At 39.5% G+C, this 19,299-nt stretch overlaps 1 protein-coding gene across 1 annotated transcript; it reads left to right on the top strand.

The window, feature by feature from the left end:
* The first annotated feature begins 3,172 nt into the window (after positions 1–3,172).
* mfsd8l1 (major facilitator superfamily domain containing 8-like 1) lies at positions 3,173–15,685 on the top strand. The gene is made up of 11 exons (XM_030083644.1): positions 3,173–3,248; positions 4,813–4,998; positions 5,147–5,209; positions 6,781–6,900; positions 7,051–7,130; positions 7,243–7,600; positions 8,477–8,550; positions 8,758–8,971; positions 13,526–13,648; positions 14,208–14,338; positions 15,608–15,685. Exons 1-11 carry the CDS (start codon positions 3,173–3,175, stop codon positions 15,683–15,685), a joined length of 1,503 nt encoding a protein of 500 aa, XP_029939504.1.
* Positions 15,686–19,299: the final 3,614 nt, after the last annotated feature.

Genomic DNA, 19,299 nt, shown 5'->3' with positions numbered 1-19,299 from the left:
AATGCATGTTAAATGGAACATCATAATTATAATCAAAGTACTTCTCTATGAAACATTTAAAAAATCTGCCAAACATATCTTGGCTCAGTCTGTAGGTCTGAACGTATGCCTAATTGTTCAGTGGTGATCTTAAGTAGTACATGTCTGTGACTACTAAACATCTTGTACTCCTGGACACTCCAGGAAGGTTGCAGCTCTGAAATATGACAGCACAGGCTATAGCTTACAAGAAGCTTGTGTTTGTACTGTGGTCAAATTCCTATTTGGTTAATTGTGTATACAGTCTAACCATTGCTTTTCTGGTATATCTTTACTGTGAGGATTAGTTGTTCATGGTTGTAAACTGAAATTTAGTTACTCTGGGGCAAATAAAATTGAATCAAGGGAAAATAGATTGCTTTTGTGCAACAAACAGGAGTTCTAGTGTCAGTAGTAATGGATGTCACAGGGTAGGATAGATCTGAGCCCATGACTCAGACTCCTGATATGTGCATGGGAGATACATGAGACACATGGCTTCATGATATCTAAGCTGTTTTTGTTCAAAATCCAAATACTTTTCTGCTGATGACTATATTGGGCGAAAGATGGACTTTCTGTCCTCAGAAGGTGTTGGTCAATACATTTTGAGTGCTCTTGGAAGGGATGTGATGTTATATTTGAAATTTTGGAATATGGGTTGGCGCACATTATTAGGGACCGAGCCCCGGGGGCCACCTTGCCCGTAGGGCAAGGTCTCTATTGTTTTTCGTTCGTTTGTCGTTCTCGTTCTCTATTATTATACTAACGCCCAAATAAACGCCAATTTGACCCCCTAAACATGCACGAAAACTCACCAAATTTGGCACACACATCCGGATCGGCGAAAAATTCGATAAAATGGAAAAAAACCCAGCATCTGCTCTATAGCGCCACCTACATCCCGAAAAACGTTTAAAACAGACGCTACGGCCCGCAGGAATGTCGTAGAGAGATCAAACCAACACTCACGCGTTCGTCTCATCAAGATCTACATTTCACGCGCTCACACCCCTGACCTAAATCCAACAGGAAGTCCGCTATTTCCCTTTCAAAGTAAAATTTTGATCAAAATCACTCCTCACGAAAAAATTATCTCCTCCGAGACCGTTTGTCGCACAGACATAAGAGTCACACGACGTGAAAGAGGACACATTTCTCTACAAAAGTTGTGAACAACTTTGTCAAAAGTCTGACGGTGTGGATTTTATTAGCGTACAAAGTTGGAAGTCTGAAATCGTGCCTTGCTCCTGCCCTCATCCGTTATAATGGGGAAAAAAGGAAAAAAGTCGCCTTTTTTCAGCACCTCGAACAAGTGGCGACTGCGGCTAAACCGTGACTCCTATCAACAAAACGACCACACGCAAAGTTTCACCAGGTTCTCCCGAACAAGATGATGTAACATAAGTGGGGAAAATATCATGTATCTGTAAGTTTTCACAGGTATAAGTGGGTGTGCTCTCTGCATTTTTTTTGCTCTCAGTTATAATGGAGCCGGATGGGGAAAAATCTCGCACTTCTCACAAACTGAGGCCTCTACGGTCCAAACTAAAAGTCTGACTGCTCTGAAAGCCTCACCAACTGAAAGAGAACTAATTTTCCTATCAAACGTGATATTTTTTGTTCAATTATGCCAAACAGCAAAGGAACAAGGAGCAGTTGTTTCCCCAAAAAAGACTTTTATTTTCTCCTCTCTCCACTCTAACTCACATTACCATATATGGGCATGCATTGCAGTTACACAGCTGACAGCAGCTGTCAATCAAACTCTGACACTGATTGCCTTCATTCAGTGACTCTCAAAAGCAGATGGGAGAAGCTAACAACTCCATGTTAGTGGATGACTGATGCCACCAGCTCCATGTTAATGGATGGAACATGCTAAGAACTCCATGTTAGTGGATGGGAGATGCTAGCTACTCCATGTTAGTGGATGGGAGATGCTAACTACTCCATGTTAGTGGATGGGAGATGCTAACTACTCCATGTTAGTGGATGGGAGATGCTAACTACTCCATGTTAGTGGATGGGAGATGCTAGCTACTCAATGTTAGTGGATGGGAGATGCTACCTACTCCATGTTAGTGGATGGGAGATGCTAACTACTCCATGTTAGTGGATGGGAGATGCTAACTACTCCATGTTAGTGGATGGGAGATGCTAACAGCTCCATGTTAGTGGATGGGAGATGCTAACAGCTCCATGTTAGTGGATGGGACATGCTAACTACTCCATGTTAGTGGATGGGAGATGCTAACTACTCCATGTTAGTGGATGGGAGATGCTAACTACTCCATGTTAGTGGATGGGAGATGCTAACAGCTCCATGTTAGTGGATGGGAGATGCTAACAGCTCCATGTTAGTGGATGGGACATGCTAACTAATCCATGTTAGTGGATGGGAGATGCTAACTACTCCATGTTAGTGGATGGGAGATGCTAACTACTCCATGTTAGTGGATGGGAGATGCTAACTACTCCATGTTAGTGGATGGGAGATGCTAACAGCTCCATGTTAGTGGATGGGAGATGCTAACAGCTCCATGTTAGTGGATGGGACATGCTAACAACTCTGTGTTCATGGAAGACAGATTCTGAAAGCTTCATGTTAGTGGGTTGACGTCTCAGTCGCTGGCCGGCGGGGAGGCTCGGTCCCGACCAATGCCGCTTGCGGCTTTAATTATTATTATTATTATTATTATTATTATTATTATTATTATTATTATTATTATTATTATTATTATTTGGGCCCTCGACCGTCTATGGTTTTGACTACAGGAAGTGACGCGGTATCCTTACGTCCTGCGCCTACGCAGGAGCGCAGGCGCGCGCGCCCCACATCCCGGGCATGCTGACAACAAATCCGTCCAGGAGGTTCATTACAGTCATGACGAGATTCAGAATCAGCCGATGGCATGCCTTTACTGATGAGAGTAGCAAAATGGTGCACATTCCAGTTTGAATGCATTCTTCAGCTTTCTTCCGACAACAGCTCGGTGTGTGCGTCTGTGCGGCTGTAATTGGAAGCGCCGCACTTGGTATTATGAGCTGCGCTCTGTGTGCGCGCTTGTGTGTGGAGAGGGAGAGAGGAAACCTGTCTTGAATGACAATAATAATCTCTTCAAGTTTATGATTACTGCAGCTCTTGCGAGACATGGATAATCAACGAAAGAAGAAGCTGACATTCATCACTATTGGACTGATCTTTTTTCTCAACGGTGTAGAATATGGTAAGATCTCGTCGTTAAACAGAGGAGGGGAATCATCATCTGCACGACAGTTCTGTCTTTTCGTTTATCATTAGAAACGTTTGTTGATTGTGGTTTTGTGTTTTATTACTTTGAGTTGTACTCATTTTCTTCAGCTAAACTGCAGAATTACTGGGAAAGTTGTATTTTGGACAATTAAATGTATTTCTTTCCAACTAAAAGCTCAGGCCTGAATATTTTAAAAAGTTAAAGTCAGGCGTTGTCTTTCTTCAGAGAATATCTGTGTGAACAATTATTTGGTAAATACTGGTGGATAATTACTCAGCTGAATGAAGCACGAGTATTTTCCTATCACACTTGTTTATCTGCATCTGTTAGAGTGAAAATAATTAGCCAAAACATTTACAGTGAAACATACTTAATATTTCCACCAAAAAAGCGTCCCTTCTTTTCAATAACCCTCACAAGACTTTGATCCATGGAATCTGATAACCTGTTCACAATCAGCCCGGCAGTGGTCAGAGGGGTAGATGTTTTCTTGTAAATATCCTGGTTAAGAACAGCCCACATCCTCAATGCGGTTTAAATGAGCATTTCATTATCCTGTCATCTGTGATGGAGCTTTGCAATGCATTAAAAATTATGGCCTTCTTGGAAGATGCTGACTTCTTTTTCTGTGCCACTGCTTTAAAAAAGTATTCTTTTAAAAGTATTCTCTGAAAGCTGGCAGTTTTTCTGAGAGTTGACTTGAAGTCCATTGTCAACCTGAAAAGATCCACCTAAGCTAATCATTAATGCTCCCTACCCTGACCAGAATGCAACCTCCACTGCTCATTACTGATCCATTCAGGAGTCCATAAAACTTTTGAAAAAAAGTTTCTCTTGGCCCAGTTTTGATGTTTCAGCACCTGTGTCTCATTGGGTGGTGGTGGGATTTCAGCCGTCCTTACTTTGGCCATGCCTCTGTGCACAGAATGCCTTGTTTTTCTGGTTACTTCAGGTTGCTGTTCTGGAATGTGTCAGCACTGGAGGACAATGGCTAACAGTTGCTTTGTGTCTATTTTCCTCACTGTGCTTCTTGTGACTCTCTAGACTTTTGTAACAAAATATTTGATATTTCTGTGATCATGACCCAGTGCCTTTGTATTTTCAAGCGTGACCCATACACCTGAAATATATATTGCCATTTTTACTTTTCAGAGTCAGGCTAATCTCTTTTTTCAGGCCAATTTTTCCTGAAGAAAAGAAAACATCTAAAATTGTGCACACCTTTAGCTATATATCGTTTTGATCTCCTTAGGGGACACACTCACTCAAAACACAAACACACATCGCCTGATATGCACAGATCTAATACTCATGCAACTCATACAATGGCTGCATTATGGAACAAAATACGTGTTTTTATAAGGTATCCTCAACCTAAATACAATTTTCAAACACTTATTTTGTGTTGAATAATTCTATAGATGTCAGGGTTTTTTTGTCTCTCACATCGTTCATGATGTGATTAATTTTCTGTGCAGTATCTGTGTACTGAAAGAATAACATCTGAATAAATTCCTCTCACCTCTTGAATCCTCAGCTGTGATATTACCAACAATATGGAAGTACTTACAGAATTTTGAAGCGGAGCCTTTCTTCCTGGGTTTGACCCTGTCAGCATTCAGCCTCAGTGGTCTGCTGTTTGGACCGCTCTTTGGTCTCTATTCCGACCAAACGCACACGACCAAGAGCGTAATCGTGATCGCAGTGGTGTTTCAAGTTGCTGGTGAGTACAAACTTTTCAGTTTGTTTTTCGAGTGATTTGTTTAAATAAAGTTTTGCAAAACTGATGTAATTTCAGATACCAGTTTCAATATGATGATGAATGCAACAATTACTGCTTAATCATTTCCATTTCCCTTTTCACTGTCCAGGTAATTTAATGTACTTCATGGGCTACTCCAAATGGATTGTACTGTCCAGTAGATTTGTATCAGGTGAGTTACAAGCCACAATTCTGGGATTTCAAATAATTCTGGGAATTTATTGCAAACAGACGAGATATGGCTTGAGAAAATGGAACCACTATAAAAGGGGTTTATCGCATGGAATTCCACCTGATTCTTAAAAAAAATGATTCTTCTATCATACTGTTGAACATTTCACTTGATCTTTTATACATTATGTGATAAAACACTTTAATTTTCAATTGCATTTGCACATAAACCTTTGTTTCACATGACTTTGAGGAATATACATTTTTTGGGTTCCCCCCTACATTGTTTCTTTATGTGTCACTCCTTAAGAATATGCTTTTACACTGTTAGAGCGGGGTGCCTCAGAAGTTTGTGGTAATCTCATAAATCAGTGCTGTGTAAGGCAGCAGTGTTTTCATGATTACGTTTGTACGACTTTGTACGACTTGCACAAAAACTTAACAGAGACTGCAAAGTTCTCAATCAGTGTAGGAAACACAATGTATCTGCCAGGAACAGTCATCCAGTAATAAATACTTTGTCACAGCTGTGATGATAAAACACCAAATCAAGAGCAAGATAAAAATTACGCAAACAGGCGCAGGCTCTTATCCTCCGGCCACTCTGACCGTGCTTCTTTAGCAATTTATAAAAGATCAGTAAAATATCTAGTTATTCTCTTGACAAAAACAAGTTCCATAAAAACACAGCAACCCTTTTGGATTCAGTGTTGAGAAAGAAAGACAACATACTTCATTGATCCTCTTGAGGAAGTGAATGTTCTGTGTCTAACCCATCCTATCGATAGATAACCTTAACGACAGGTTAGGGGCATTGAGGGACCATGGCATTGCTCAAGGGCCCACAGTGGTAACCTGCCAGCCTTGGGATTCAAACCTGCAAACTTCCAATCCCAAGACTGCTTCTGTAATTTCTGAGCCACTTCTGCTCTAGACAAAAAAATGGTGTGTGTGTCTCTGTGTATGTGTGTGTACTCTTTTTGGTTTTAATGTTTTATTTAGCTATTCCTTCACTTCTGTAAGACTTCTTTTTCTCCATCCTGAGTTCCCTTCTATCATTTTTAATGTTCGGGGAGATAGACAACAGCAGATCAATGTTCAACATTACATTTATTCAGCCATGAAACTACGACAACAGATGAAATGGTTTCACCAAAGTCCTAAGACCGTCTCCTGTCTAGCTCCTCCATCGTTCTGACTCCAGCCAAATCTGTTGGCTTCTCCTCAGCTGAGACTGACGATGCTCCCTTAGTCCATCCTAAAACCAGTCTCCCTTCATCCTCACACCAGTCAGTCCTCAATCCTCTTCGGTCCCAGGTCCAGCTTCTTTCAGGGTCCCACCTTCGCGATGCCACTGTATTTATTGACCTTTCATCTCGATCTCGTCTTGGGTGCATCAGGAGGATGTCCTCTGGGTTCCTCTTCACTCCAGATGGTCGTCTCCATGTGGTTCTCTTTACAGTTACATCAGAACAAGTTCTCTTTAAACCCCAAATAGAGATGAGTACTGAAAAACTTTAGATTTCAACTTCTGGTGCTGTAAGACTTGTAGTTTTTTGTCTTTTCTTTCAGGTATTGGTGCCGGGGTTGGTTCATCCATCTTTGGCTTCTTGACCAAAGTCACCGCCTCAGTGGACCGCGCCAGTGTGTTTGCTACTGTCATGGCATGTCGCCAAGCTGGACTGTTGATTGGTTAGTGTTTTTGTGACCTTGGGGTGACCATTTGATTTTTGCGCATCAGTTAACATTTTGGCCAATTTATTAACGACATCTTAATGCGATAACAGAGTCGTGTTAAATGTTTTGAAGATACATGGGAGGAAATAACTGTGTTTGATGCAGGTCCAGGATTCAACTTCTTCCTGAGGCTGTGTGAATTCCATCTAGGTCCTCTAGTAATAAGCAAATATAATGCTCCTGGGGTAAGGACAAAAATGTTTTCGATTTTGTTAACACAGTAATACGTTGCTTCGATCTTGTGATTCTTGTGCCGCCTTTGCCCAGTGCATGTCGTTCTCTCATCTTGTGCTTCAGTTGTTCATGTGCCTGGTGTGGACGTGTTTTACACTGGTGGTGATCTTCTTGTACTCGGACCTGCCATTGCTGGAGAAGATGAAGCCAAAGGACAGTTTGAGAGGCAAAAGCAGTCAACAGGAGAACGAGCAAGAGGTTGAGGAAGACAAAGCAGAGAGCGATGAAGAAGAAAAGCCGCTAATAGGGCCCGAGGAGCTGGTGGGGTCCTATGGATCAGTTGTGGCATCCAATGAAATCAACCACCGTGGCTTGTCTGCCTCCTGCAACACACCTGATCGGATTTCTGCATGTCCCTCCCCTGTGGAAGCACAAACCGAAGAGTCTTCAAGCCCTTTTAAGAATTTCAGCATTACTCAAGGTAGTCCATTATGCTTTTATCATTCTCTTTTCTTCTGTTCAGGCTTCATTCAACATACCTTTTTGGCATGTTTCAAAGGTGTGCTCCCATCTTCATCTCAAGTTTGGGATGACATTTCTGACAGAGATGGGAGCGCACTGTCGAAACATGACAAAAAGGCACGTTACATAAATTCTTCTAGCCTGAAAAGAAGAAAAGAAAAGAGAAAAGTTTTTACCCAAGGTCAGTGCTACCAGTGTGTGGAGCAGTCAGTTGTTGCTACATGAAATTAATAACGCTTTGGCTCCCTTTTACACATTTATCATAAAAGTATCAAAAGGTGGCGTGCGTGTGGCGTGTGTTCGTGCGTGCGTGCGTGCGTGCGTGCGTGTACATTTTTAAAACAGGCTCATTTGCCTGGCCTCATATTTCTAACGTAGAAACAAAGATAATACGTCCATGCACCATGTGCCAGTATTTGTAAATAAAATAATCTTCTTAAAGGTGATATGTAAGATATTGTCAGTGTGGGCCACACATACAATGTTTCTTCCAATCACATTTGCTAAAAAAAACAAAGGTTTTCAGTACAAATTTCATATAAACTGAAAAAAAAAAATTCTTATCCACCTATGAAAGCTAAGGATGGTAATGAAAACCCCTGCAGTAATTTTTTAGTGAAATATTTGAATAGCTTGATACCAATAGCATATTTTAGGGAAATAGCTTCAATATGAAATGGTTAACTACAAAATATTCGATGAAGCATTTTTATATTTAATTTAATTTTGTTCAAACATTTCCTACTCTCACATCTGTCTGCTCTGACATTGACAGCTGACTATTTTTCTTTCTTTCTCATTTGTTTAAATGCGTCTGTCTTTCTGTTTGCCCCAGAGTTCCTGAGAGAAGAGGTGGTTGTGTTGCTGGCTGCTCAGTTTGTTATCCTCTTCAATCAGACTGTGCTGGAGGTACATGAAAGATGCACATATATACACACAAACATTTTTTGATTGGTATTCTCTAGATTTCTTAATTCGTTCCTTGCTTTATGAATCTTAACTATTGTGTCATGCATGCAAATACAGACGATAGCTCGTAGACTTTTGTACTTATCAGGACTTTGCATTTAAAATGACTCATTACACTAAACCCGATGTAAATATTTCTCTCCTCAGACGATGGTGACGCCACTAACCCAGAAACTGTTCAGTTTTGGGGAGCTGGAGAACAGTTTCATGTACTGCCTTGGTGGTCTGGTGATCATTGTTGGCTTTGTGTTTGTGCGCTGGATGACCCGGTGTGTTGAGGAGCGAGTGGTTCTGTCCATTGGTCTCGGCCTCTCCAATGTTGCCTGTGCCTGGTTCCTTGTCTTCCTCGCTAACCCACAAGGTGAGAGAGAGCGTCCCAGCCTCCTTTGTTCTCACTCAACCTCAATCTTCACACAGACTGTCTGATGGTTTTACATTAATTCCCTCGTCTCTTCACTGCCACTGCTAAGGTGAAATTCTCTTACAGTGACTTCACTGTTCAGAAATATGTGTTTTTGTGACTTCAAATAGCCCCTTAAGCATTCAGAGAAGCTTTATTTAGCATAAATAGTTCTTAACCCTCCGATTACCCTCAAATATTACTCACACATTTCACCCTTGGGGTCAGTTTGACCCCAGGGATATTTGCCCCTGGAAAATGATTTACAATAAATTGTTGACCAAGTTTTTGTCAGGCACATTGTTAATTTGTTGAATACATAAATAACCACCTGATAATTAAACCTGAACCCCTCCTCTAGCGCCACCATCAGGCCAAACTTTTGAATTAGAAATAATTAATCTTGAAAATCTTTCATCCAATTCTTTTCAAATTTGGGGAGCACGTTCATGATTCTCACAGAATGAACCACGGTGATTCATTAATTGCTGCCTCGCCTTTAGACTTGTAAACTCCTGCTAAAATTAGCACGCCAGTGTAGGCTTCCAAGTCTACCACACCGAGGTCTTCCCAAGTGTCCCTATACACACGCGTCCTCTCTAAATTTGTCATTACAAGAAAAATATTTTGAATTGGTGGCGTTGTGAAGAGCTCAAATGATGACTTGATGTCAACACGACTGACAGCGTATATAGTCGGGCCTGGAACCATCTTTATAACACTGGTTGCCCCTAAGTCTACCCTTCTGTTCAGGTGGACAAAGGGACCAGAATATTTTCCCATTTTTGGAGAGGATTGTTTGTGCTGGTCGAGTGCCAACAGGATGGTCACTCTCTTTCTAATCAGATGAGAATGAGTCCAAATCAGGGTCTTCCTCGACACAATCCTCTGTCTCAGACACATTCTCCTCTATGTCACTCTCACTTTCAAAGAGCTGCTCTAAAACTTCACTTACAGCAAACCTTTTTCCAGAGGCCATTCTCAAATAAAGAGACAGATATCTTGCAGATTGCTGTGTACACAGAGCACACTGAGGAATGATCTGGATTGGGAGCAAGCTTTTATGTCTGCTCCTCCCTTATTTTGTATGAACTACCAATGTCCTCCACAGCGCGGCAAATATCAGTTCTACTTTGGCAGGTGTGAGTGCTCACCTGCAGGTGTGGGGATGCTAGGACACCCACACGCACACACACACACGCGCACTCACACACCGTGTAATGTATCAATTCAAAAGTATCAATTCTGTAGCTGTGGGAATGTTAGGTCAAACCAGCGCCACACACAAGCAGACCAGTTTTACACAGTTAAAAAAGCTTGCAGTCAAATTGACCCCAGAGGAACACTGATGTGTGTAATATGTCTCCAGCACATTGTAAAAATATCATCATGAAAATGTTATGCTTAATCAATTGTACTTATAAAATTAGAAAAAGTCATGAAATATGAAGCAAAAATAAAAAAGTACACTATAATTTTTTTGAATGATAAACATCGAATGGGGTCAAATTGAAGCCAAGGATAACAGGAACAGCTGGAGCAGCAGCCAGCCTTTACCCGGTCTGAGCAGCAACGCTGGTTGAAAAACAACTTGAACATTGGTCTGAGGAGACTGATGACATTAGAAAGTCACTTGACTTTCTCACAGAGGATATTTCTGCTGTCAGAGGCATCCTGGACTGTGATCACATCAAAGCCTGCCCTTCTTTTTCCGTGAACAAACACCACAGCTGTCAGTATGAGGTTTGAAGACAGAAAACACAAGTTAGTGCTGCTGAAACAAGAAAGCAAGATCAAAGGGTCCTGCATTTTTTTAAATTTTTTTTTTTGTCAATGATAACGTTAATAAAGACATCATGCTATGATGCTAATGAGCAGTATCACGGAATTAATTAGGACACAAAATTATCAACTGTACATTTTAGCAGTAGAAGTCTAGATGCAAACCTAAAACATCAGGGAATACTTGCATCAGTTCACCCATTCATTAAATATCACTACATATTTAGCTAGCATAAAGCACAAAGTGTAAATGCAAAACAGCAGGTTGTAGCGATGCACTGTAGTAATTCCACATGAGCAAACAGAGGTCACTATGGAAAGGATAAAGTAACTTTTAGCAAGAAGAAACTTGCTGAACTGGACTCAGGGGTGGAGATTAGAGGACAGACAGACGGACAGCAACAAGCACACAGACATGCAAACCTCTGGCTGCCAAACTTTAAAAGTACAGCCTGTGCCACCCTCTCTAACTCTGAATCCCATCCTGCTTTTAGAAAACCTGTCAACCTTAAGCCAGCGCTCAAGCGCTCTGAGAAGCAAGTGTTCTGCTCGTTAAATATGTAACCAAGTTTAAAGCTCGTGTCTGGAGCTTCGAAAGAGTTTTATTTAATCCAATGGCTTGAGGTTCTGCCCTCCCTCTGCTTTTATGAGCGACCAAGCCACGCCCCTTTAATTGTGCACGTGCATTATCTGTCGGGTGAAAATGAGTGCCTCTGAGTCCTACAGCATCCTACATGTTTAGCTGTTTACGGTGGATGTTCAGCAGACCGTGGATATATCCGAGGTAAGCGCGGCGGCTGCTGCGTAGCTAACTCACTTCTGCCTGGGCGAGAGTTGAATGACAGCATGACAAGGCGGAAGCTCAAAAATCTATTGGCTGAAGCTGACCAGCGATTTTTGGATAACATGGGGGTCTATGAGACGAAGGCGGGGCTCATAAATACATTTTTATATTGCTTTATGCTAATATATTATAGTATCGAACCAGACTAACACGTTTAAGATTTGTTAAAAAATGATACATACATTGGAAACGAATGGAAACTCCGGAAACGAGCTTTAAAGGTGCTGTAGGCAGGATTCGGTGTCTCCGCGATCTTGCTTAGGGTTACCTAAGCAAGATGGCAATTTGACCCATCTAAGATGGCGATTTGAAACCCAGCACAGCCAATCCTATCCTGTTTTCTCTGACATCACGCCCTTACGCAAGTTAAGCCCCTCCCACAAGAACGTGCGACGAACGCCCCTCGACCAATCATGGTTAGAGCCTCATGGGCTCTTCTGATTGGTCAAAGATACCGGGAGCGGTTGAGAATCCTTTTCAGCTCAGAACAGAGACAGATGGAAACGCTGCGCCCTCGCAGTAGTGCAGTTATGCTACACTCCTAAAGGATTATCAATGGATACTCTAACATTTAATCCAAAGAAAACACAGAAAAATTAGCAATGACTAGCAAAATCCTGCCTACAGCACCTTTAAGATGTGTTTGACCCTGGTTGTGAAGAACTTTATAAGTCACCTGATAATCAGCACAGAAAATTGATTATTAACCGGTGGACTCAGTGTTCCCTTTAGAGTTTTTGTTGTGGAGACAACTGTCCCCTGACCAAAAAAAAAAAAAAATTGAGTATTAACTGAGAAGACCAAGCTTACCTTATTATGTAATGACATGTAAAATTGAAATTTCAATAATTTATTTTTTAGAGCTGGACTTTATTTAACAAAAAAAAAAAAAAAGAAAGAAAAGAAAAAAATTCAGTGATTCACCAACAGCCCAAGGAGCAGCATGACATCGAAAGATTTTAGTTAAAAAGAAATACAGTTTTAATGTATGATGATTGTGATGGCATTAATATGAAAGTGATTCACTTTGAAATATCTCTATAATTTATTATTTCGAACAGATTGATTTCCATCCAACAGTCTTTCAAAATAGCACATATTGTACCACAGTGCAAAACCAGCACCAAATTCACAAACTGCAGACCTAACTCAGTATTGCCACAGTTGTCATACTCCAAAGAAGAACTGTCAATAGCTGTCAGGATAAAGCAGTATGAACTCTGAACAAACATGCTGACGTCTGTAATTCTGATAGATTCATTCAAAATAATTTTGATTGGGACAAATCTTCATGCCTTTTTAATATCTCTAGACCTGAAAAAATACTTTTGGCCCCATGACCGATAACATGTCACTTAATAAACCTGAAGCGGGAATGGAGGCACTGCTATGGATTGGGCATATTTGACTGTTTGACTAAATAGTTTGAGACATCTTTTGGACGTTGCTTATTGTGTCCGGCAGGGGTCAGTATTGTGTCCTTAATACTTCATTCTAGTGCATGTTGGGCTGATGAAGACTAAAAAAAAAAAACAAAAAAACAGAAAATTCTTTTATTATGTAAAACTGAGTGGAAGCTAAACTGTGAAATTCAACAAGTTTCACTGATTCTCCCTCCTCTGTATTTTATTATTTAGTTTTTTAAAGATATCTTTTGGTTGATGGTTAATGTAATAATTTCTATATTTAAATTCAAAGGGAGAGAATTAATGCGTATATATGCTGCTTTTCAAGCAGTATTGAAAAAAACTGATATTCCCAGAATTCTAGTATTGTGCTGAATGGTCCTGTAGTTATTGTGTATTTGGTTTTTCTGTTGAACTCTGTGTTGTTGTTTATTTTATTTATTTATTTATTTTGTTTTTTTTTTTTGTTTTGTTTTTTTGTAGGTTCATTTGCGTGGCAGATGGCGGAGTTTGTGGTTGGATTTTTTCTGCAGGTTGCAGCTTTGCCTTTTATATCAGTGGCCCAAGTGTCTCTCTTCTCCAAAGTTACTTCTGAGAAAACACAAGGTGAAAAACAGTGCCACTTAGTGGACAAACACCTACATTACACATCCATCGAGTAATGTCATTTTGACTGTTACAGATCAATCAGATTGTTTAAATGCATTTATCACGAGTTTTAGTTTTATTCCTCATAGTCCCATTAATTTTTTTTTTGACTGAAATTAAAGCTCACATCTGAACATGAAATTACACATGACGTCAGTTTGTAAATTGGCTATTTAACAACTGGCAATTTGAGTATGGAAATATATTGTGCGATCAGCATATTTAGATACTTCCATATTTCTAATTACTGGCAAACATTCCCATGACTGAAAATGTTTATTAGTGGATATGAATCGTCATGCAGTAATGGCAAATGGAAGTTTGGTATTGTTTAACACTCCTTTTTTAAGGTACTACAAATCCTATTAAAATTAAAAGATTAAACAAATCCTATGCTATCATATAAGCCTTAAGTTATTTTCCCTTGTTTGATTTGTTTTGTTGTGTGTGTGCACTGTTCATTGAAGAGTTGCAGTGACTTTCATAAGTTCTAAAGTGTGTCTCATTGTTGCTGCAGGTTTCAGTCAGGGAGTGCGTCGCTCTGTGGGGGGTCTCGCCACCATCCTGGGCCCTTTGTGGGCTGGTGGTCTCACAGATAACATGTACATTATGATGGGGGTCATGATGGGACTACTGGTACTGCTGACGGTAAGAAAAGCAGAAACAAGATCACAGTGCTAAACATCAAACGCTAAGGGAAAAAAAGGCCATGTCCTGATCCCATCAATTAAACAGTAGTTTTTTAAATATTGTAAGATTGTTCATGTAGTAAATTTAGAAGCATAATGGGTAATGAATGGACATTCTTCTTTAAATTCAAGCTGCAGGTTTTCATCTGTTAGTTATGAGCAAAATGTGTTCTGAGAACAATTGTCACCAAGCCTTACTTTTATTTAATCTTTTGTGGTTGTATGAAGAAGAAGACCATATGCTCCCTCGTTAGCTTCACTGCTCACATACACTACATTAGGAGTGGTTATAATTGGGCCCCATAATTTGGTTAAATGTTTGTCTCATTCCTGCTTTAAGTCAAAATTGCAATGGGATTAGCTTCCTTTTTTATGTGCAGATTTTATTCTTTAAGCTGCAAAAATCTAATTGGAATAAATAAGAAACAAACAAACCACACACAAAAAAAAAAACCAGTTTAAAGTCAAGAAAAGGAGATTCAAGCTGACAGCTATTGCCAGCAGCTCCTCTTGGATTAGTGAACAAACAAGCATAACAAAATGCTTGTAATGCTTGTAATGAAGCGTGGGTAAACCACAACACTACAACCCAGTGTTTCCACTATTATTGACACAGAAAGCTAAACCTTGGTTGTGTGCCTGGGAGACTATGGGGAGTGTGCACTTCTAAAAGTGTGAAAATACATTCATGTTTTCATTCCTCCTACTCATTTTTCAGATTGAAATTAGCCTCTAAAACCCCAACTTTTTGTTTTGCATACACATTTTTCTATTACTTCAACCATAAAAGGCATTAGACCAACTTTAGTGTTGGTGAAAAGAAGACTTTGATTAAGATGCACATTTGTATATCTCTATAGAGGCATACAGAGCACCTGCAAGGCTTTAATGACAAGAGAAAATACCAAAATGATACGATGTGGGCAGTTATTTGGTAGAGATCAAGAAACTGTCCCTGAATACGAATGATAATAAGAGAGTAAAAAATGTAATCACAAATGTGTTGTTGGTTTCATCATTTTATCATCTGCTATTAATTAGAAAATGTTCTTTTTGATTATTATTGATTCTAATTTAGTTTAAGAAAAGGAAGCAAAATCTTTGCCTATTCAAATAAATAGTTTTATCATATCTGTTCAAGATTTCTTAAATTTTCCTGTTTGGGCTTATTTTTTCAGGGTTTTATATTTTTGTATTAATTCTGATAAATTGTGTGTTCCTAATACAGGCCATGGTGGGTTTCTCGTTCAACCGTCTGGTCGTCCCTACTGTCGACAAGCAAACAGACAATTCAGAGAACAATTAGTCCCACAAAAGAAGAGCCTGTCAAAGGTACAGTTGTCTCTTTTTTAATGTTCAAACCTTCACTTTAGGAGTTGGATCATTTGTTGTTTGTTTTATATCTGTCGTTCCGAATTTGTATTTAAAATAACCATATAAGTAGTAGCTCCATAGCAAACGGTCCTGTATGTTCATTTCTCAGGTACTTTGACGTTTGACAACCACGTCATATATATCAGTGGTGAAATACTGTTTTAATGATTTTTTTTTTTTTTTGGGGGTGGGGGATTCTTTTAAATAACAATCATTTCATAGCATCTTTTTCTCATGCTACATGTTTTTTTTCTGTTTTTGTCATCACACAGTGGGAGTTGCTGTCCTGCACCTTCGGTCCGGTCACTTTCTGCATTTGGGAACATTGTGTTTTGCAGCTGTCTGCGTCCTTTATGTCAACTGAAGCCATGTAGCAACATTTAATCTTGAAATTGAACATTGCACAAATTATTAAGGACACATAATGATGCTGCATATATGCTAAAATTGTAGTTCACCTCAAAATAAATATTGTATATAATACATTAGAAAATCTAGCCTATACATTGATAAATTAACATATTTTAAACTATATTTAAAACCATGAAAACCTGGAATGCATATTATGTCTATTTGTTAGTGCGTTCATTGCAACACTTGCTACAACAAATATGTGTTTTTGGATTTCCTCTGTAATTATTCTTTTGTATAATATGAAGTCTATTTATCCTTAGCCCAAAATTCAAATCTATTTATCGAATAATAAACTTGGCAAAACCACTGATATTCTGTGTACATATTACAGAATTATATATTTTTCATGGAGCTTATTGTTTTTTGCTTAATAACAGTGATGTGTTTGTCACACCAAAGAAATGAAAATACTATTTTGATGGCATTTTCAATATGGGAGTACAAAAATGTTTCATGAATTGAAAAAAAAATACATCTTTTGTTCTCTTTGTCAGGAAATATTGTAGCATATAATTTTTTTTATTCATTCTGTAGAATTTATTAGTAAATTACTGACACTGGTTGTCTACTTTCTTTTGTTTCAAAAAGAAAACGAATGAATAAAATGTTTAATTAGAAAACAGATTGCAGCGTGTTTGTTGTGGTTTAATGCGAATTTCACACAATAGTGGGCGCTGTTGCCCTTTGAAGTATATTCTCTTCCTCTGCTAATGACCTCCATGATGAACGTGTGTGTGTTTGCATCGGCGTGTCCGCGTGGTGGGACGCTCATTTGACAAAGGTAAGTTTTCCTGACACGTTTCCCACCAGAAAACTTTGACGCTGTTTCAGAAACAGGGAATTGATTAAACGTTTTTTCTTTTTGTAAATTACGCGTCTCTTTATAATTTTTCGAAGGTTGTTTCTCCCCAATATAATGAGAATTTTAACATGCTTTCATAATGTTCAACCGTGTGGATGACACTTAGTTAAATAAGCCCTAATGTGACTATGCACTCATTTTAAAACACGCACACAAACCAACACGCACACACACACTCACACACGCACACCTAACAAGCAAACAAAAAGTGTATATATTTAAATACTTTTTACATTTTTTTAAATTGATTAATCTTGTAAAATATTGCAGCAAATAATTATGTGAAAATGTCTTTAAAATATATGGGGAAATAATTACCGTTTTGTCCTTAAATTAATTATTTGGATTGCAAACCATTTCAGACTAGGCCCAATGAGCTGATGGTCTTTAAATTCTACTTCTTCAACACATTATGAATACTTTAATGCATTTTTTCAGCATGTCTCCCTTTTATTATAGTTTATGAAAAAAACACATACATAAATTATTTTTGTCGTTGTACGTATGTGCAATTATGTACAAAGTTTGGTAGAAATAAAGATACCTTTCAAAAACAGTTAAACCTTAAAAATGGCCAAATATTGCACATTTGAACATTCATCATGAGTGAATATATAAATATATTGGATTTTTTTAGGACCATCAGTTTAATATTTTTAAATATCAATTTTGTTTGAGTAACTTGACCGCCTTTCTTTAATATTGCTGCATACTGCATGCCTCAAACACCATGTGAGAGAGAACACATTCTTTCTCTATTTCGGCGAAGCCTGTTTATGATTTTTATCATATATTTTGTATTTAAGTAACGAATTTATAGAAAATGTTAGTATTTCAATTAGGGTTATTTATATGAAGTGAGTCTTAATTTTTGTAGGTTCTGTTTGCACTCAAGCACCTTTCAACCAAAGCATTTTGAAAGATGTGGTTTCTGACCACTGGGTCCAGTCCCGCTCGGGGTCGCTGTGACCTTGCTGACGGTTGGAAACCAGTGTATGGGTGAGACTCTCCTCGCTCGTGACGAGACATCGTCTGTCTGCTGACGTGGTGGCGAGGAGGTGTGGCCTTTCCGGTGAACTTTAGTTGAACCCGTTTTCGGCTTGGGTGGGGTTAGGTCAGAGATGTTACAACACAGCGTCGGTAACAGAGATATTTTGGGTTTCTGCTTTTTTTTTTTTTTTTTTTCATCCTTCAACATGACTGGATCCCCCCGCCCACCACGCAGTCAATCCCCCAAACACAGTTCGCCCGCAGCAGCAGTCTGACCGAACAGTAACCCCGCGTATCAGGGTCAGAAGTGCAAAACACGTCGTGTGTCATATCAACAATTGTTGAGGTAAATTTGGCAACCTCGCTCCTCCTCTCTTCTCGGCGATCGCAGGGATAGGCTACGAGGCATGTACGGCCAAATCCGCTGATGATAATAGACACGTGAACTTTTGGTGAACTGCGTTTTTTTTTTTTTTTTTTCTTAGCTCGAAAGGCCACCAAGGGCAAACTGAGTTCAGTTGGACTTTAATGTTTGTTGTTGTTGTCTTTCCTTCAATCTCATTCCAGCGGCTTCATCACTGATTGACCCCCTCAAACTGGGTCGCCCTGGTGTGGGGACAATGCGCCGTGGCCACTGTGGCTTGTGGGACATTGCACGTTAACATACATATTTTACACATGGCAGCGTGGACCATCAGCAGTCACTTTCCCACACATTTCTATTTCCTTGTCCTTTTATGTGCACTTTGCAAGACCTTGTCCTTGCTCGTGGGTTAACTTAGTAGTTCGAGAATAATGCCTTTGGTGTGATTTTAAGACTTTCATGAAGCTAGTTGAGATGGGTAATAAATGGATGGGAGTGCTCTTAGGCTTGAACTTTGGAGCTTTTGAGTTGTCAAGCACATAAAATATTTACTTTGTGCACTGGTGTCACAGATTTCTAATGTTTGTGCAAAAACCGTTCCAGCCACAGTCAAATCAAAATGGTGGCACTGACAGAACCTTGTGAAAGTCTCTGAGTGTCCCTGCAGAGATAGCACTTGAGTCTTGACTTAATAATGAATGTGTCGCTCTGAAGAGGTGCGACGCCGCGAACACAGGACAGTTATGGGGAGAAAAAAGATGGGGAGAAGCCGAGTGCTTGCATCACGGAGAAAAAGCGATGCAGTGACATAAGGCCCATCCATAAAGAAGGCTAAACTACAAGGCAGTCCTCGGCCAAAGTTAGACTCCCGCCTAGTTTGTAAAGTTTAAAAGGTCATCTGGAAAGTCTACTTTTG

This window comes from Salarias fasciatus, chromosome 23 (assembly GCF_902148845.1).
Source record: "Salarias fasciatus chromosome 23, fSalaFa1.1, whole genome shotgun sequence".
Lineage (NCBI taxonomy): Eukaryota > Metazoa > Chordata > Actinopteri > Blenniiformes > Blenniidae > Salarias > Salarias fasciatus.
This window is presented reverse-complemented; position numbering and strand designations above follow the sequence as displayed.

Coding starts and splice junctions, on each gene's coding strand:
- mfsd8l1 (XM_030083644.1), top strand. CDS start 3,173: ATGGATAATCAACGAAAGAAGAAGCTGACATTCATCACTATTGGACTG. Junction 8,551..8,757: donor TCAATCAGACTGTGCTGGAG/GTACATGAAAGA, acceptor TTCTCTCCTCAG/ACGATGGTGACGCCACTAAC. Junction 14,339..15,607: donor GACTACTGGTACTGCTGACG/GTAAGAAAAGCA, acceptor TTCCTAATACAG/GCCATGGTGGGTTTCTCGTT.